General features: G+C 43.7%; 2 protein-coding genes across 3 annotated transcripts in view; one reads left to right on the top strand and one right to left on the bottom strand.

The window, feature by feature from the left end:
• The window catches only part of TMEM255A (transmembrane protein 255A), a 63,494-nt gene extending 58,812 nt beyond the window's left edge, over positions 1 to 4,682 (top strand). For both annotated transcript variants that reach the window (XM_045295870.1, XM_004713042.2), the window contains one exon: positions 2,252 to 4,682. In XM_045295870.1, the coding sequence (XP_045151805.1) occupies positions 2,252 to 2,410 (159 nt within the window). In that variant the 3' untranslated portion in view covers positions 2,411 to 4,682. The remainder of the gene's footprint in view (positions 1 to 2,251) is intronic.
• Positions 4,683 to 5,753: 1,071 nt separating this feature from the next.
• On the bottom strand, positions 5,754 to 14,521 carry ZBTB33 (zinc finger and BTB domain containing 33). The gene is made up of 2 exons (XM_004713041.2): positions 14,413 to 14,521; positions 5,754 to 10,704 (listed from the first exon to the last, which is right to left on the bottom strand). Exon 2 carries the CDS (start codon positions 10,700 to 10,702, stop codon positions 8,699 to 8,701), a length of 2,004 nt encoding a protein of 667 aa, XP_004713098.1. The 5' UTR covers positions 10,703 to 10,704; positions 14,413 to 14,521; the 3' UTR covers positions 5,754 to 8,698.
• Between the last annotated feature and the right edge of the window lie 6,382 nt (positions 14,522 to 20,903).

Below are 20,903 nucleotides of genomic sequence, written 5' to 3'. Positions count from 1 at the left end.
TGCTTTAAGAAAGACGATATTTTAGAAGGGAGAAACATTGGGGTTTTAGGAAGGAATTTTATTTGTCTTTAATTGCTCTCTAGGTTTGATGACATTACCATTTCTTCACCTAGGAGAAAAAAAGGAATGGGGTAGGAATGGAGGGGGCAGATGGCTGCTCCAGTGTCTATTTGGTCAATGTGATAAGATAGGAGACAGAGATCCCAGGGTGTCAAGCAAGACCTAGACCTGGCCTTCCTTTCCCCAGAATGCGGAGGTCATGACAGCAGATAAGGAGAATCAACTCTGTGGCAGCAGGCTCCATACCCCTCATGTCCAGGCTGACCCTAGATTGCTCCAGGCCTGGAACAATGACATCACTTAGTCGGCCCTTTGGGCCAGCCCAGGGAGATGAGGATCACCCACTGCTGGCACCAGATTTCATGGGGGAGATCACAACCCGTTCAAGATGATGCTGCATCCTATGGAAACCTCGGCTTCCTTACTCTACTCATTTCAGACCCAGTTGCTCATGCAGCCCTTCTCACGCTCATGCCCTGTTGCAAAGGGCTAGGTTACTAGGTACTGGTTGCAAGCTCAGGAGTTCACATGATTCCTTCCACTTCAAATCAGCTGGCTCCCATTACTCTCATGGGTCCTATAGTTCACTGGGATGACTCAGAGATTCCACAGAGAACACACAACTGATTCACTGCAACCCAAAAGGCTACATACAAAGAGACACATAGAGTGGTCTTGGAGGAGTCACAGCACAGAGATTTTACATCCCATGGAGGGACCCACGATTCTCACTCATGTCTGGTCACCAACCAGGAAACTCCACCTGAAGCTCTGTGCTCAAGGTTCTGATCAGCCTCACCATGTGCTCCATGATAGATTGAATCGTGCCTCTTGAGGCTTAGTAAGCGTCAGGCCCCAAGTGGTCCCGTTGGTCTGGCCAGGCCCCATTCATTAGCCTTGGATATTGGTCCATCTCTCAGGAACCAAGACCAAAGGCTAATAATGGCTTTTCCACATTTCACAATAGACCAATCAAGTCAAAGTGGTGAATTCCCCAAATAACACTCGAGCTCTTGAGAAATTCTGATGTTTCTTTCCTTTCATTTTTTTATCAACTCCCTCTAGAGTTAAGTCATGACAAAATAATTGCACTGCCTCAACCCTGTTTGCTGGCTTATATTTGCTCTAAGTCCCCTCCTGCCATCAAGCCTCACCTCAATTTCTGTTCCATCACTGAAGCAAGGAAGCAGTACTTACAGGTTGTGGCTTGTTTGCAAGCAGAATTCATTAAAAAAAAAAACCCACATCAAACCTGTCTTATATACTGCTGAAGTTATATCCAATCATTTGGCATGTACTGAGCATTTACTACTTGCCACGCACTGTTCAAAACTCTGGGGACACAGCAATGAACCAAATAGGCCAACTCTCCTTGAGCAGGAAAATCATTAGATTGGAAGGTGCGCATGACCAGGGAAAGAGAAGGAGCAAGTGACTCCTAACATGTGCCACTCTACTGAATTTGTTGTTTAATCCATATCCCCTCCATAGAATTGGGTCTTCAATGTCTCTGCAGCCTGTTGAGTTGCTCCTCATTCTTACCATGGGTGTCATACTGCCTTGCCTTGTTCCTTTTCGCTCTCCAGCCTACCATGACCTTCGGGGCAATGGGATAGTTTAATTGGGAAACAGAAAATGTTGAACTAGAATCAGAAAGTTCTAGAGTCCTATAAGTCATTGGACCTTGCCGAACTTTGTTGTGTGTTGTGGTTGTTTCTGAGATGAGTTCCTGACTACCTTCCTACGTCCCTGTGATGTATTCTTATAGCAGACTTTCCCAATTATTTCAACCCATTGAAGTGTCAAGATGCAAACTACTTGTACTGAAGACTAGCTGGGATGCTGTTGACATAGCTCAGGGGAGAGGAACTGAAGGTTTGAATTAGCAAACATCACAAAGGGGATGATGGCTTCAAGAGATGCCACAGAGCTAGAAGCAACATGATGTCGCAACTGACTGGACGTAGGGCTCTAGGGTAGGGAAAAAGAACCCTAAGTTCTCTCCTGCATGAAATCTTCAGCCCGGGTGACTGAATATGGAGCCACCTGTTTTGTGCCGCTTGTTAATGAATTAAAGTATTTCCGTTCCCAAGGAACGTCAACTCAGTCCATATGGTTGTAAATAGTGATGGCTACCGGGGGATGGCAAACTCCCTCCATGCACTGATGGTGTTTTGTTTTTATTACACAGCATTCCAGTGTCTTCCCATCCTCCCCTCCCTCTGGACTTTCTGACGAGCCCCAGTCTGCCTCTCCCTCACCCAGCTACATGTGGTCCTCGAGTGCGCCACCCCGTTACTCTCCACCCTACTACCCGCCTTTTGAGAAGCCACCTCCTTATAGTCCCTAAAGAGGAACATCTGCTGGCTATTGAGATTATTGTGGCTTTTGTATTTCTGCTTTAGTGGAAGTGTATAGGGTACAAATTTTCCAATCTGACTCATACATTGTTTCAAATTTTACAATGGCCTGCCAGGATAGGGAAAGATTGAGATGGAGCTTCTTTGGCATCAGTACAGAGCAAGGGGAGTTGGGGGGCTGGTGTTTGAGGGTGGTGGTGGTTAGGCTGAACCCAGGGCTTCTGGTAAGGGTGGTTCACACTAAGCAAGGCTGGGGAGCCAGCTTAGCATATTTAGACCTGTGCTACCCATCGGTTCCACCTCTGGAGTTAGCAGAAGAGAGCAGTCATCGGTTTCACTTCATGGGAACAGAGTGTTGTCCTCATATCCCTGGCCAATTGCCACCCTAGCCCCTTGGTTAAAGGACCTGGCTCATAGGCCCTCTCTTTCGCTACGACTAAAGTCAGTCTCCAAGGACAATGGCCCAGCTGGCGGGTCTGCACCATTGTTCCAGTACAGAGAGAGTTCTGGTAAAGATTTTCTTTGCTTGTGTCTGGATGCTGGCAAAAGCTGCCTGTATCTCTTATTCCTTTCTTCTCTGTGAATATTGTCAAAATGGCTGTTGTGATCATTTAGCTCCCCTTGTGTTACTGGGACCTCCACAATGGAAAAGTGCAATATTCCCTCATCATGAGTTGTGGGGAACAGGATGGATCATTCCAAAAGGACTGAAATACCCAGAGCAAACATGTGAGATGTTTAAAATGAATCCGTCCATTGGGAAAGTGACTGTACTCCATGTCTCATGAGGACAAAACACACTTGCTACAGGAGTGAGACATCTTATAACGGTTGAAATTCAGCATTACAAGACAAAAAAAGCTAGATGAGGTTCTTGGGTCATGATATGAATTGTTATTAATCTTTGTGACTATTTAATCTTCAACTATTGTGCTTCTACCCCAGCAAACAGCACGTATCCTGCACCCTAGCCCTAAAGAATCATTTGTATTTTACGGCCACTTGCTCTTACTGGTCCCCCTTGTTTTCTGGCTGAGACCATTCAGGACAGTATTCAAGTCAAGGTTATGAAAGTTTTACAATGCTGCTTCTTAAGTGTTACTGTAGACTTTAGAAATCCATCTGGCACATTGTGCTATTTTGTCCAGGTCCTTTTAATGACATGTAGCTTTAAACCATCGACCGGACGGAATCCCAAACACTTGGGCATCCATGCCTTCACTTCCGAATGAACACTTGCATCGGCATTCTTTAGTCAGTCTGAGAAGTGCTTGATTTAAAGGAAGATGGATAATCCTACACTTGCATAATGTACAAATACAGGGGCTACAGGAGGGGACCGGACAAATAGTTCTGCACCCACAGAACACGTACTGGGAAACTTTTCGCCCATTTCGCTATCTTCCACCTTGGTGGAGTAGAGGTAGCAGTCAAAATGCTGGTGCTCGCATCTACCTTGTAGACACCCAGTCATCGAGAATCAAGGCACAACAAGTGCGCTTATCACTCACCACAGATCTTTGCAGACAGAACATTCTGTTTAACTTTCAGCATTACAAGTGTTGTCTCATCCAGATCTCCATTCTGAAACCTGATAAGCCTTTTACATTCTACAAAATTATTGTTATTTTCTACATTTTGGAGCATTATTAAATTTCGATTGGATTTCAAATAGGATGACTTGACCAATTGATTCTCTACAAACACCAACTTGTAATCTCAATGACTTTTTCTTTCTATCTTCTTGGGGGGGGGGGGCGTTTCCATCTTACCTTTTGCTTTAGTGAACGTGTCTTGAGTATTTCATTTTTTAAAAAGGCACCATTACACAGTATATCCATTTATCACATTTCTTAAGTGTTAAGATTCTATGACTCATTTCTATGTATTTTTCTTACTTTACAAAATAACTTGAAACAGTATAGATTTTGTAACTTAATTTGAGCAGCTTTGTTTTGTATTACATTGAACTGTATACAGTGCATGTCACTTTAGGAAAATTAATATTTGCTGCTTTACTTTTTTGCAAAATATTTGCTGTAATGAAGGAATTTCTATTTCCACTATGTATCTTGATTGCATTTTGTAATATTTACTGCTTTGTTCCTAATTCTGCTTTGAAAGTAACAAACTGGGCATGAAACATTAAAATATTAACCCAGAATCTATCAGCTGGATGTTGCTTAAAACCTGTACCACTGCCACGTTTGAAACCCAGAATGCTTTTGTGTTTTAAATTAATAAAACTATTCTCCTTATCCACTTACATGTCTTCCTAGCACCTACAGGCTAGCAAACTCCAGTGGTTTGCTCACGTTCAACCGTCATGGGTCAAGAAAACCCAATGGCATCTGTGTGTGTGTGTGTGGGGGGGGGTGCCTTAAAAACTTTTCTTAAAACAAGCAGCCATCTAAGTGAGGTGTATGACACGGAAGCAGCACTCCAGCCTGTGTGATCTAAGGATTATAAATAAAATCCAAATTCAGTGGAATGATTATTAGAGCTTAATTTTGAACACCCCATTTGGAGAAGACTCTGGATGACAGTAAAAGCTCAAAACTCATTTACAGGGTCCCCCATGTGGGAATAGCCTTGTCATTAGACCAAATGCATTGTGGAGGACTACTGCAGGTACAATTAGGTTAAAATGTGACACCTTGTCATTTGATCTCCCTTTTGATTCAATGTGTTTGGGCTTTTTTTTTTTACTTTTTTGAATACGATTTTTCTCCATTTAGTCTGTCGTTGTTTTTGTCATTTTTCTGTATATGAAATCCAGGATAGGCAAATCTATAGAGACAGCAACTAGATTAATAGTTTTCTAGGGACATGACTCTGGTGGTGTAGTGCTTATGCGTTGGGCTTACAACCCCAAGTCTGCAGTTTGAAATCACCAGCTGTTCCCAGGGAGAAAGATGAGGCTTCCTATTCTCGTAAATATGTAGTGTCTTGGAAACCCCACAAATGCAGTTCTACCCTGTCCTTTGGGGCTGTTATGGAGTCAGAATTGACTTATGTTAGTGAGTTTTGAGAGGGACATGGCAGGAGAGGGTGGTGGGAAATAGGGAGCTAACAACAATGCAGGGAAAGAGAAATATTGATTGTGGTGGTGATTACACAACTCTGGAATATGATTGAACTATGGAGATGTACAATGTGGGAACTGTATGTCAATAAAACGGTTTCAAAAAAAGGGAAAACAAGCCTACTGGGAAACATTGCCCAGCTGACAAGGCCAACGCAGCTCTCATCTCCCCTACAGCTGACAAACAGTAGCATGTAAAAGGCTACTTTCTGATAGATAAATCTTACAAAGAAAAGGAGACTCAAAAATGAGAATTAAAATATTTTATTTTTGCCATCAAGAAGTTCTACGAACTATAGCCGCGAATGGTTTCTGCAAAGTCAGACTTAAAAGTCCTGACAAAGAAACCTGTACAAGTCTGAGCTTAAGAGAACTGGGGGAAGCGAGCAAGGTTGCACATAACTGATAGCGGAGGAAGGCAGGAGTGCTGAGTTCACACTGGATAATTTTGAGAGTCTGCATGCCTTAGAAGACGATGCACCTTGATAAGTTTGGCCACTTGTTTGATTTGGGGTGAATTTTTTTGAGGCGGGGACTGCAGCATTAATTCCTTAGAAAAGCTCTGGGGCAGGAGGGATTTTCACTGCCAAAATGGTAAGGACCATGGATTTTTTTTTTTCACTTTAGTCTTGCAAGATTGCTATAGCATTTTCAATGCTCTGCTTAATGGCAAGGATTTTTCACTTTCGTCATTTAACAACTGACTATTACAAATAGGACCTTTCTGGAATATTTACAAGTTATTGAGCCAAGGAGCAATGCCAACCTGGAAAAAGGGGGGAGCTTGATAGCCAAGAAACTGAAACAGAAGCACCTCACACTACATTTAAACCAGTCTTGCTAGAGATTTCCTAAAGGACTCTTCCCCCAGAACTCCAGACTTTGGACATGGAAAATTCTAGGAAAACTGCAGACTGAAAAAATCCTGCAGACCCTGAGACTTATGCAAGGAAGAGTCATCTGGCAAAAAAATGTATATATATATAAATTTTTTTGTAGCCCCACTACAAAAAAGCATTTAAAAATGGTTAAAAACCCAGAAAATACCTTTAATATGCAGTTTGAATTTAATATTCAGGATTCACACAGAGCACAGCACTTGCCAATAGTTACAGCCACATTAGTCAGATTGGATAGTTTTCCCTTACAGAAAGCCCCATTTGTCCTAACAGGTAGTTAGGAGAAATGACCACCTTTTATTATGACACACTGATTCTTCTAGCAGTTTAAGTCTGAGAAGTCTGGAAGTTCTCTTGGCATCCTCAGTTCCTTCTCACATGTAGAAGCAATTATGTATCACTGGGGAATTAGAACAAATGAAACTTCAAGTCTCCACTGAAAACATTTCAGAGTGCAACCTAGTGTCAAAGAGTAACACTATTAATATCTGCAAAGATATGGTAATTCCGGAGATCACAGCCTTAAGTTACATGCTGCTTTCAAAAGGTCTGAGGGTTAGTCTACCAAATGCTTTGAACTTTTGGACTCAACAGAACAGAAAACAGATACACATCACACTCAACCCCTTGGTATGCAAAGGGTTATATATGTATTTTTTCTCCTTGTAATTAATGCAAATACTGATGCTGGACACCCTCAAGAAGCACTGAGACCATTAAGCTTCCTGTGTAGCTTACCAGCAGAATAACGTACACATAAGAAACAATGATTAAAGCTTTAAGTTCAAAGTCAAGAAATAGGCTATTTTTCAAAAATACATGACTAGGACAAAGAAAACACCTATGTTAAATTAATATTTAAACAAGGTTACAAATGACTAATGACTATGCACAACAATCATTGTTCAGTATCTATTAACTTTTTTTTCCTTTGCAAAAGAAAATCATTTACAGAAGTTCAACAATTCTGTTATAAATGCTAGGCTATATATTTATTCCCATCTGCACACTTTCAGTACTAGCACAATTATGTTTGGATTTTAGTTTCTAAGTGTTTAAATATGTGCCATTTTAAAGGGAATAAAGGTGGTATTTAGCAAGCTAATTGTGTAATTGACAAGCGTACACAACATTCCATTTATCGTTTCCGATGGCTGTACTATTCAGCCATTTGCAGATGGAGTTGAACTTATTTTCAAAGAGTTAAAACCTAAAAGGTCTTGCTGAAAGGAAAATACTAGACCACTGAATCAGCTGTGTCAAATGAATTTTGTTAACCAAGTTTTCTAATATGAATACTTTAAAAATAAATGCCAGGAGCCTCCCACCTGAAGTATGTTAGGACGAATTTAATTTGTGGAAATGATCGTTTGAAAAGAGTTATACATATTGTCAAGGTTCATTTGGTGGCTTTCAGATTCAAAATTTGAAAGAAAAAAAATTGGAATATTTCAACTCAAATGAGCAAAAAGGAAATCTTTCCTCAAGTCCACTCTGTCTTGAACATGTGAGACTGCAGACTTAAAAATAAATGAAACAGATCTTTTCATCTCTTCTTGCCTGCATCATGGAGATCTGTTTTTCCATTACTATCTCACCCCCACCCCCAGACTACATTGCAAAGGCAGATATAGTGGTCCAGCCACCTACGTCTTTTCCAGATGGTGGCAACTAAGAACAGTACTCAATTCTAATTAGCTAAAACTAATTTAGTCTTCAGATGACTTGTCTGCATGGCCATTTGTGTGTGTGTGTTTGTTGGGGGGGAGATTGCTATCTACTTTGATTAACAGAATACACAACCAAGTGGGAGCGTTCTGAGAATCTCCAGAACAACCTTTTTATGCCATATACAAGACACAACACACATTTATAGTCTCAGATGTTAACAAAATTGAGAATTTGGCAGTAAAGTGCTAACAGGGAAGGGGAAAGTTGTAAGGTGTACTAGGGAATACTAATAATTCCAATTCTTTTCAAAAAACATTCAGACTGCTTCAAATTCTAGTCAGAAAACTATCTCTCCAAGCTTTCCACCACCCCCACTTTTTTAACCTTTCAACTGAATTGAAAGCTAACTACATAAACAGGTACTTGGAGGTGGGGGTGGAGAAATGCTCAATTGCTACTCAAACTTTCAGAAAATGTTGTTTCTAAAAATCAGCAAATAATCCAACTGCCTTCTGATGATACGGTCAATCAAGTGAACTCACTGTCACCTTAATTTGTGTTACCAGTCTTCTGAAACCCCTTACCCTAATCCAAGGCAAAATTTTCTGCTATTTCGAAGGAGTTCAATAAGATTCTGGTATTATAAATTCAAACTCAGTACTGCCATCTGTTACATTCTGTTTAAAAATGGAATCATTTTCCTGCTGAGTGAAGATATCATCCCAGGTCATTGGCTTGTTTGGAGCAGATGTGGCCCCTACTGGAGGTTCTTTCCCAGCATCAACCTTATACCCAATACCATCATCCTTCATTACAGGCATAGGGCTTGGCCTATCCGAAAGGTAGGCATATTGTCTGATCTGCAATGACCTGCATGGATGTAAACGATAAAGCTTGGCGTCTCCAGAAGGATCTTGACTATGAACTGACTTGATGTGTGACGACATAAACTGATAGTTGATGAAAGATTTGCCACAGGCCAAACACTGATATCTTCGCTCTCCTGTGTGATGAATTTCATGTTTTGTACGATATTCAGCCAGAGGGAACACTTTCTCGCAGTAGCGACATGGGTACTTCTTCTCCCAGGAGTGAATGTTAAAGTGTCTCCGCAAGCTTGTCAGACAGACATATGACCTTTTGCAGACAATGCAGATGTAATATATTCTCCCATCTACTATTAACTCATAGTGATCATCATGCTTCACTTTCATTCGCTTGTTTGCTGACTCACTGCTAGAGGTTTTGGGCATATCACTCTCAAGTCTGGCCTCCCCTTCGTCAGGGTCATCTTTGACAGGGATCACTATGTCGTAAGTATCTTCACCGATATTTGCATACACTTTACAACCAGTGGACAAGCCTTCAATTTCGGTTGCTGTATCTAAAGTAATGATCTTCTGACCCTCCATTAGATGTTTCGAGCCTAAGCCTGGATCATTAGTGTTTCTAGTAATTATATCTGAAATCTTTAATGAACTGGAAAGTGGGTCATGCAGAAGTGTAGGCATTGGCATCTTCTGTACCAGTGATCCATCAAAAGTGGTATTTGAGGGGATAGCTGCCTGAGGGACCAAAGATGTATTACTGACAGCTGAGTCTGGACTGGAGCTAATAGTGCCATCATCATCATCTATGATTTCTTCTTCCTCCTCTTCATGGGCCCCATTTCCTGATAAAACAGCACTGTTGGGTGGCTGTGGGTTCTGCACCAGTATATTGATTGAAGGGGACATATGGGTTGGAAGCGAAGAAGTGACACTTGGTGGTGCAGTCAGTGGTGCCTGATTGAGCAAAATGATGTTGGGAGTCAGATGTGCTGGGGCTGAAGAGCCCAGCACGGTCTCACTTCCTGGTGTTTGGCTCAGTGTTACCTGATTCACAGAAGGCATCAGTTTCTGCGTTGGTGTGATACTTGCTATAGGGGTAGATTCATTGCTAGCACAGGGTGCAACATCCGAAATAGCAACAGAGCCTGGGTTAGGCTGGACCTGTGGGGTGCTATTCGGCAAAGACTCCTTTGCAGGCAGAATCTCAGAGCAGAAAATGACCTCATCGTCGTTGTCATTATCGTCATCATCAGAATCAGTAACAATGATCTTTTTTGTTTCGTAATCTTTAGCAGACAAGGAAAAAGACTCAGTAATAATAGGCATGACCGTGGTCCCAGCATCTTGAGCTTCATCTTTTGATTTTTGCATCTCGAGGTTCTTGTCATTGGAACCAGGAGGTAAGGGCTCTGCACTTGAGATGCTTTTCACCTGCGACAATGGGACACCAAGCTCGGCTATAAATTTCACTCCTAATAACTGCCCTGATTTAATTAACTCATCAAGCAAGTCGGATCTCACTCGGACAATCTTAGAACTATAGATGTAATTGAGAATTTCAGCAAAGATCTCTGCTCTGATAAAGCTCAGTTCAACCACTTGCCCGGCAACTGAGAAGAGCTGATGAAAGTATGTACTAGAAGCTGAGAGAATATTCCTGTGGGCCCGGAATTTTCGGTCTTCCACAATCACAGTCACATCACAGAAGAGTCCGTGGCCACGCTGCTCATTCAAGGAGTTAAGCAGATTTCCAGAGTATTGGGTGTCTGTAGCAGAAATCAGTTTCCTACTCTCCATGCCTGCAAGAGAAAAGGAAGAAGAGAGGTCAGGAGAACAGGATCGATCAGGAAGGAAAAACACAAGTATGTGCTCATTCAGAGTTTAAGCCACAATATCATTAGCAAATTTATTCCCCTGTTAACAGAAGGTTGGAATCACTTTTTTCGTTTGTATGTGAATTGAATCCGATATCTTATGATTTCCCCATGAAGCACCCCCTACACACGCTCTACAGTTTCAGAGTCATCACCACAGTTACATTCCTTTGACATTCAGATACATCTATCAGCACAAAGCCATCTTTAAAGATTAGAACTAATTTCCTTTTCAAAAAGAATAGAGTTCATTTTTAACATTTGGGGTTTTGGGTTTTGTCTTTTGCTTTTTAGGTTTTGGGGGTTTTTTTTGCTAATTTTACTCAATTGCTTCTCGGTCTTTTAAAAAAAAACAGTTGTTAATATATGGGTCACGAAACATTTGCCACCCCAACAAACTTTGCATGTACAGTTCAGGGACATTAACTGTGTTCCTCACATTGCTCACATAAATGTCCCCATCACCTGGAACAGAAGGACAGTGCCCCCCAGAAGCCTGGGGCCTTCTCTTCTCCCTCCCTCCCGCTGGCCTGCCCACCTCTGGGAGCCATTAATGAATTCTGATCTCCATACACCTGACTACTCCAGATGTTTCATATCAGTAGGATCAATAGGATTTTTGTCCTTTTGTGACACACTTGTTTCACTCAGCATGTTTTCCAGGTTAATTTTAACATTCAGAAAAACCCTCAGCTTGCATACACACAAGCTAACTCATTTGCAACTGAATTCATGGAATGTCAGAACAGCTTAGCATACAAAATGCCAAGTCCAAAGTATGTATTCTCCCTAAAACTTAACAGCTAATCAATCATCTCAGCAGCCCTGGAGGCACAAAGGTTAAGCACTCTGGTGCTGCCGACACAAAGATTGGTGGGTTGAACCCACCAGACGTTCTGAGGGAGAAAAGACCTCTTGACCAATCCCCAGGAAGCCTGGAAAATCCTATAGGGTTATTCTGAGTTCAGATCCACTCGGTGGCACAGGGCAACCACCATCTACCTTTAAGAACACAGTCAAAAGCTACTTTCTGCACCCTGCAACTGAATCCAGCATTCGTATACATGGACAATTATTACTTAACTTCCCATGGTTTTTCTTTTTATTTAAGTAAGGTGCTTTGTCTTGATAAACTATTAAATATCTTTCTTACTCGCTACTTCTTTATTCTCTTTAACGATTAACCCTTTAACCATGGAAAGGTTCTTAGCCCTTTCCTTCACCTCTCTACCTTTATCACCCCAGACAACTCAAAAGCAAACTCAATGCCATGGAGTCCATCCCATCCCACAGGCAGAGCAGAACTAACCCTTTGGGTTTCTGAGGCTATAAACTTTATGGGAGCAGAAAGCCTCATCTTTCTCCCTCAAAGGTGGCTGGGAGTTTCAAACTGTTGACCCTGCAGTTAGCAGACCCACTGAGCCATAATCCCCTGAAGTGGGTTGTAAAACAGAGTACCAAGTGAAGTCAGCAGCTGCCACTGTGAAAAGGGGAAAAACGTTTTCAGTTTTCTATGCCTAATGGCATAAAAACATGAAATATTTTGCTTTGTTAATTAAGAATTATGTGCATTGGGTGTAAAACATTTTTCATGCCAAGTGGGGTGGTAGAGATGAAAACGTGAGCTTATTGGAACAGAACAGACATCACTCTAGAAAAAGGGAGAGACATCAGTTATAGAGCATGGCCATGTCACATCTTCCAAACACTTTTTTCTACCCCGCTTTGCAAAAGATATTCTATGAATCTGAGGTGTGGAAGAGAAAAATATGTGTGTATGTGTGTGCATGTATGTGTGTGTAACTAATTCTTCAGTGATGGACATTGTCAGGTTCCAAAGACCAGGCCATTATGAAAAAATGAGCATATGAAATGGAGGACAACTCTAACGATACGTAGCTGCCAAATGACATCATCAGACAACTGCTCAAAACATCGTTCTATCTAACTGCCCAAAGGCCAAGAATCATAGCCTAGCCCAAATGCCACATTAAGGTCACCATCACAGCCAGGGCCGCTCTCACTTCACACCCAATATTCTTCACTGCGAGGGTCCTCCTTTATGCACAAAATAGTGGGAGAGGTATTTTTCACTGTGGTTGTAAATGTGAAATGTTGGCTAGTGAGAGTACCGTTAAGTGAAGTATAGATGTATATATATCTATATATGAACAGATACACACGAAGGGACTTTAAAAAAGTTTGTGGGAAAATTCCATGATCTTTTTATTCCATCCCCCTCCCAACACTTTGAAGCCCCCTTGCAAATTTAAATGTTAACAATGAGTTCATAAGTACTTTTGGCACCCTAACAATTTTACTATTAATATTCTGCCCCTTTAAAGTTACCAAAATAGCACCGCTGTCCCAGGGTGTCAGTTATGGGTGTTAATACTATCCTATACACAGTGGGAAGGTAGAGTATCTGAAACATCTTCTGAAATTTCTCACAAAGATAGTTTAAGAACAATAAACAGCAAGAAGCCTCAAAGCCATGGACTACACACACCTTATCTGTTAGGAGATGATGCTTGTTCACAGCACCCAGGAATCTCAGGTTGCCAAAGACACTCATTGGAAAGGGTGACCTTTGGCCAGCTTGCTGCTGAAATGTGGCGATTTCAACAGAAGTCACTTTTTAAGTGGAGAGGTTTTCGAGACCTGCTCCTGCAAATTGTCACTAATGCGTGGTTTTGTTTTTCCTCAACGTGGACATTGGTGGAAATGCCCATGCTCAGGTGACACTGGGGTTTGGTTTCGTTTTGTTGATAGGTTTCCCCTTTTCCCCATCAGGTCATGGGAACCCACCCCAAGATTCACGACTTGACCTGGAAAAGTCATTGGGCATCCTGGGGGGTGGGAGCGAATCTTGGACCTAGGGCAGGTAGAAGGAGGGGTTGGGGAGGGTGGAAAGGAGTGCGGTGGGAGGAAAGCCCCAGGAGCCGGGTTGGGGAGGACATGGGGTGGGGGGGTGAGGCAGGTTCTATCCCCGACAGGACACGCGGCTCCCTGAGGCAGCAGCACCCCAGCTCCCCTCCTCCACCGCCCGCTTCCCACTTTGCCCCCAGCTGGCTGCAGCTGAGCTTCTGAGCCTCTGTTCCCATGAAAAGAAAGCTCCGGGCACTGGGGGACTGAGGTGCAAACAGCAGGGAGAAGAGGGGTGCCAGGGAAAGTAGGAGCTGGTGAACAGAAGGGTTGGGTGCTGCGGGGGACGCCGCCGAGCAGGCGGCATTGTTAAGCCTGGGGAAGGGGACAGAAGGGGAGGATGGGCCGACCGAGAGGCAGGAGAGCAAAGAGGGGGCGAGGAGGAGGAAAGGGGGGCCGAAAACGGCAGGCAGAGGGGCGAGAAGGGCCCAGGGGGTGTCAGCGGCGGGCTCCCCAAGCCCCCGGCCTACCGGGGCAGGGACGGCCCCTCAGCCCTGGCGGCGGCGGCGCCAAGGCCCTGCAGGACCGCTGCCTCCCGGGCCCACACAAAGAAAGGGCTGCGGAGCACAGCCGCGGGCTCGGCCGCTTCCTGGTTCCGGAGAGGAGACCGCACCGGCGGCCGGGTGGGCGGCCGAGGGGCCCGGGAGCCAGCGAGCAGGCGCGCTCCTCCGCGCCCGCTCCCCCGCCCGACTGGGGCCAGCTCCTCACCTGCTTCCTGGCGCCGCCGCTTCTCCTAGAGCCGCGCGGAAGGGTGGGAGTCCGCCAACAACAGGGAGCGGGACTCCCCGGCGATCCGACTGCTGCTTTAAACGTCGCTCCAGTCCCGGCCGGCCGACGTCGACGCCGCCGCGGCCACAGCTGCTCCAAGCCGCCAACAGAGGGCTGAGCGCGGAAGCGCAGCTTTGAACTCCAAGGCTCCCTCCTCCCGCTGGACCAGCTCGAGCGCTTCCGGAGAGCTCCGATCGCTACGTGGGCGGCTCGCCTGAGGCACCCTACGCTGCTTTCGGCTCTTTCCGGAAGGGGCGGGGGAAGACTGGGAAGCTGTTGGAGCAGTTTGCTTTTTCCCGGAGGGCGAAAGGGTGGGAAAAAAGAACAGGAACGTTAGGTGAGGTAGTTAATTGTGCCAACCTGGCCGATAATCACATGTGGGCCTAACTGAAAGGCGGAGGGATCAATGGGTGGTGAGCCTCGCCTTTCTAGTTCTCGGGTCTCTTGCTTTATGATGGTCGCACCAGGGTGCAGTAGCTGCCTTAGCAGTTCCCTGCTTCAGCTTGCAAGACTGACTTCCTACAAGACATCCCCAAGGAGAAGCCGCATGGACCTATCCCGATGCAGCCCTGGGTGCTGGAGCAGCCATGTGGAGACCCCTGCTAGTGCTGAGATGCTTACACGTTCACTGACTCAGCTTTCCTCCTGCAGTCGGCATCATTGCCTCTGTTCTGTGAGGTGGAAGACTTTGTGGACTGGTGTTGGGTTAATGGGTTAATGTTGGACTTGTGGGCTTGGGCAGCATTGGGTTGGGATGTTTTCGTGATGCACATTTTCTTTACATAAAACTCTCTCTTATACATGAGTTGCTGTGGATTTGTTTCTCCTAAGTACCCAGACTAACACATTAGGGTAATGCTACCACTGGCCGTTAGGGACAGAGGCAAATTTCATCCCTGGAACCTAAATAAAAATAAAAATCACTGTAAGGTTTTAGGACACAAAAAACGTGCAGGCACGCTACGGTTTTCATTTCTGTGACAGGTTTGACTTTGAATCTCCACGGTTAATTAGCCTGTCTGTGGCGTGATCCCTGTTGCTAGGGAGTTGATGCTGACTCTTTTAGACCCCATGTGTTACACCGTAGAAATACTCTTGATGGATCACTAGGTAAAGGCTTTGGACTGTTATGAGCAAGATTAAACTCACCAGCCGCTCCCGAGAGAAAGAAGTGCTGTCTGCTACCATAAAGGTTTGCAGCCTACAGGGTTGCTATGAGTCAGAATCAACTTGATGGCAATGGATTTGGGTTGGAATCTTTACGGAAGCAGATCACCAGACCTTTCTTCTGTTATGCCTCTAGATGGGTTCAAACTGCTAACCTTCAGGGTAGTAGAACAGGTTTGTGTCACTCCGGGACCTAGCTTCATGATAACCACCTGGAAATAGAAGCTGAATATACATGCACAAATAAAATCCATCAACACGTGATGGTAACGACACAAGTACATAATAAGAATGACTTTCGAGATAAAAATCTAGTGTTGGGACAAGCCCAATATTCTTAATTGACTACCAAGGGATGCAAACCTTACTGGCCACCTGCTTAATCTGTACAGCAAACCATATGTTAGAGTTTGTAGGAGGGAAACAAGCTCGCTATAGGCTTCCTCCACCTGCTGGAGCAGCTCGGGCTCTTCCAGGGAGGTCCCTGCAGTGTTGTTGCACCAATATAGATACACAGACAGAAGAAAGGATTTGTACAAGTTATAGAAGCACCAAAAAACAAAACAAAACAGAAACCACCCCAGAAACAAACACACTGACATCTAGTCCTTTCAGACTCATAGTGACCCTATATGGCAGTGGTTCTCAACCTTCCTAATGCCATGGCCCTTTAATACAGTTCCTCAAGTTGTGGGGACCCCCAACCATAAAATTATTTTCGTTGCTACTTCATCACTGTAATTTTGTTACTGTTATCAATTGAGCTTTTTTATGGAAGCATAGAGTATGGCAAACTAAATATTGGCACTTGAATTGTATCTTGAAACAGCAACAATATTAATATTTCTAATTTACATTAACATTGTTACTTTCCTCTTCTGATTTCTATACCATTTCATCTTTAGAGTGCCTTAGTGCCTGGCACGGAGCCCTGGTGGTGTAGAAATTATGAGTTAGGCTACCAGTCTCAAGGACTGCAGTTTGAAACCACCAGCTGCTCCGCGGGAGAAAAAGGGGACCTTCTACTCCCATAAGGAATTACAGCCTCAGAAATGCACAGAGGCAGTTCTACACTGTCCTATGGGGTCACTGTGAGTCAGCATTGGCTTGATGGCACATCTTGCGTATAGTAAATGTTCAGTACTTGATAAATGGATACATGAGTGAGCACCATCATTTAAAATCGTCTGGTAACAGACTTCTGACTAAGTACTATGATGAATGAAGTAATAAGATAAATATTTGGAGAACAAACTATTTCCCTTTTGGCTGCATATTGAACATATTCAATGAAGGAACCAAACAGTAGCTTTTTCTGTGCCAATTAAGGTCACACAACACCTTCATTTAAAAAAAAACAACGATGTGCATAGAATAATATTGCATCGGTCCCCCCAAACTTGCATTTGCACTTATTCACCCTTCAGTTAGAATTCTTGTGATTTCCATGAAAAATCTTGTTGAGAAGGTCTATCTGTCAGTAGCTTAGTAGAACAAAACTAAAAATAAGACAGAGTCTCTGGATGGCACAAGTGGTTAAGTGATCAACTACTAACTGGAAAGTTGGTAGTTCAAGTCCACCCAGAAGCACCAAGGAAGACTTGCTTCAGAGAGGTCACAGCCTTGAAAAAGCCTTGGGGGACTTTTGCCTGGAGCCAATATATGCATAATAGCAACTGACAGCAACTGAATTATGATAGAGACCTCTTCATTCACCGTACAGGAAATCTTCCACACTGGTAACAAATGCCCCTCACTCTCCTTCAACACAGCAGGAATGGAACTGAAATTAAAATGCTATCTATAATTAAAGGGGCTCTAATGATCAGGACTGGGCCTCGTTTTGTCCTTTTGTACTGAAGGTCCCTACGAGCAGAACTCGATTTGATGGCACGGAACAACAACAATCTGGCAAGGATCTAGAGCTGATTTGGCTGATGAGCTGGATGGACACAGTGGTGGCAACAATGGGCTCAAGCATAGGAATGATTGCTAAGATGGCACCGGGCGGAGCAGTGTTTGGTTCCATTGTACATGGAGTTCCTTGACTCAGAACCAATTCAACGGCACCTCACAAATGATAAGAAATAGAATTGTATTTCTAGGCACGCAGAACAATCCAATAAACTCAAGGAACCCCAATAACTGTCCTTGGATCAGGATCATTGAAAAGTCTGGTTAAGTTTCTGTTTCTCAATTCTACCAGTGAACAAAAGAATTCACAGCTAATTTGCCTTTTGCCTGCAGGCTTAACCCTCCTCCAAACACCCTAGCTGATTTTAAAGAGAACTTTTTTATCAAGATAGGGAGTTTTCACATTCCAGAAAGTTTTTTGAGTGGCGGATAATAAAGCTAGTCATATTTACTAACAACATTGTTAGGGCTTGCTTGACTTGTTTGGACTTAATTTTGAACTTCACAAGAAAATCTGGTGGCCCTGCATTCATTGCTTTGCCCACCAATTCCCTCCCCCTGCCTCCACCTCCTTCCCTGATAAAGCATTTGATTCAGTCATTGTCTGTATGCATCCACTTTTTCTGTGCTTCATAACCTGGGAAACCTAACAGAAATAATCATCATCTAAAGATAAAAATAAAGAGGATAAAAAAGAGCACCAACAGTATTTTTAAAAGCACAGAAGAAATTCTGTCTTGAAACAAGTGTGACATATTTAAGCCTAGAACACATTCAGGATGGCTCAAGAGGGAGGTCAACATGACCAGATACATATTACACCTTAGTTCAATCCAACAAAATCGAGTTTACAATGATCTCTATCTAGCTGTTCATGTCCCTCAGCTTGGTCGGAGGGGAGCTGCAAGAGGCTTAATCTGACTAGATGGTCTGCAGATAGATTTCGAGCTCCCACACCCTTCTACAAATTGGATGTTCACAATTTCCGCTCGTATACTTTTCCCTTCATCATATTTGGATTTTTTTAACGCCATCTTTGGATCACACAGGCTGCTGTGCTTCTCCAATGTGGACTTTATGGAATTAAAAGCCTTTCAGACCCCAGACACTATTCCCATTGATAGCCAAGCACCATGTGCTTTCTTCACCACGCTCGGCTATAGCACCCTTATCTTCAGGGATCTCTGCATGAAGGCGAGTATAGAGCAGGGCCATGTTATAAGAACTAACTTTTCTTAGATTGGGGCTAGAGTTAAATTCCCATGAACTTTTTGAAGCCCCCCTTTGACTCTTGCTCTGCATTTGTAAAATAGGGATTAAGATATCACCACAGGGTTGTTTGAGGATTAAATGAAATAACTATGTAAAATGTCAAACTGCTTACAGTGTCCAGGTCGCTTAGTCTGAGTTCTCTTGATAAGCAAAACCAGTGATACTTATATGTGTATGTATATAGGAAGAGATTTATATCAATAAATGAGTCACACAGTTGTACAAACGGGTAAATCCAGTTCAATTCTATGGGTCAGATGGCAAGCTGGAGGCCTCTCCAGATCCGTGTAGCTGGAGGGGTCAATGAACCAGGAAGCAGGAAGACCACAGGCTGTCTTTGGACTCAATCATTTCTGCCTCCACTAGCCTGCTGAAACAGACTGCCACATCTTTCTCCTGTGGACCACCTGGAGGGTTCAAATTATCAGCCTTTCCTTTAACAGCCTGGTGCTTAACCCTTGGATAACCAGAGCATCTTCCTGTTACCTAACCCATGCTAAGTACAACCACTTTTTCACCATTATAACCTTTTTTTCTTAATCCCAACAAGTTACTTGTTTAATACTGTGAATTGCTCTTTTCTTCCTAAAGCTATCCAAAGGCAATGCAATAGGGATGTATCCCATACTGGGGAGTAAATAAGTATTTGCTACCAAAAATAGTAAGTATAAAAAGAGGCAATATGCTGTAACTTATTTCCAACATGAAACATTTGAAGGAATACGCTATCCATGAGCCTTCGGTGAAAAATTTATTTGGCAATATAAAATCAATTAAATTAGAAATTAGTCCAAATAAAATTAAACACAAATTAAGAATGGAGATTTTGCACGAAGGCAGTCTATATGGAGGACTCAGACCAAACAACAGGGTTGGTCATAATTATATAGCAGAGTAAAATGTTATAAATGTTGACACTATAACAATCCATTCAGGATTTTGAGCTACTCCTAGTTCTCGCCCCAATCTAAGAACAATTTGTTCTTATGGCATGGTCCTGCTTGATTCTCACCCTTGTGAAGAGATCACTGAAGATATGGGTGCTACCGTAAAGTGTGGTGAAGAAAGTAGATGGTGACCAGCTATAAAAAAAAAGAATAACCCATGAGACCCTCCCCACTGGTCCTGAGGGAGCTCCAGGGGCTGCCGCTCCTAACCCAATGTCCACTCTTGGGGCTCCTCAGGGGCTCTGTGGATCGGCTTTACTCCAATTGCTGACCTGTTATACTGCATTCCCATACTGTCTCCCCGCAGTGTGTCCCCATTATTGTCCCGTCTCATGTGCTCAAGTTAGAGGGCAACATGTCTTGAGTTGCTGGTAGTCCCACAGTCCTCTCTGTGCCCCAGCAGCTCCATGCAGGGAGCTCATCTTCTGGGCTTGATGTGCCTCTATGGAGTCTAGACTGACTGCCTCTTTCTCTTTTTCCTTCTTGATTTGCTTCCGTCTGGGTTTGGTGGGTCAGTTCCTTTCCCCCACCAGAAGGTCTAGTGTCATTCTCTGCGACACATGCTTCAAGTTGAGGGTCAGGCTGGTTCTGGTTGGGGCAGGCCCTATAGTCCAGTCTTTTCATGCATTCTTCCACGTGTTTTATGGCCCTCCTGGTTTGGCACCAGTTCCATGGTTTGGACATGGGAGTGAAGCCCGGGAAGAAAGTAATGGGGTCAATGGCCCAGAAGGTAGAGGAAGAAGAAGGAGGTGGGGAGAAGGGTGTGGTGAGGGGACAGTGTCATGGACAGGGGAACAACTAGGGAAGTGGAAGCAGCATCTAGGAGAGGGTAGAGATCCTGTGAGTATTAGAGCAACACCAAGCCAGTGAAGAGGACGCACTAAGAGGTGGAAGAAGGGGAAAGTGATGGCAGGGCAGGAGGAGGCACAAGAAAACAGAGGCAAGCTCTAGGAAGCAAAGGCATGGATAGGGAGATTAACAGAGGTGTGCACTTATGCAAATACATTCAACCATAGCAATAGAGGTATTGCCCTATGTACATATGTTTATAAGGCAATTCACTGAAGCTGCAGAAGGGCCTTGGGCCTCGGCTCATACCTTCCCTCAGTATAAGAACACTTTGTTCTAACA

The sequence above is a fragment of the Echinops telfairi genome, unplaced genomic scaffold (genome assembly GCF_000313985.2).
Source record: "Echinops telfairi isolate 266 unplaced genomic scaffold, ASM31398v2 ScPeMD7_6080;HRSCAF=6971, whole genome shotgun sequence".
Lineage (NCBI taxonomy): Eukaryota > Metazoa > Chordata > Mammalia > Afrosoricida > Tenrecidae > Echinops > Echinops telfairi.
This window is presented reverse-complemented; position numbering and strand designations above follow the sequence as displayed.

Excerpts from the sequence above, each read along its gene's own strand:
- ZBTB33 (XM_004713041.2), bottom strand. The coding sequence starts at position 10,702 with ATGGAGAGTAGGAAACTGATTTCTGCTACAGACACCCAATACTCTGGA.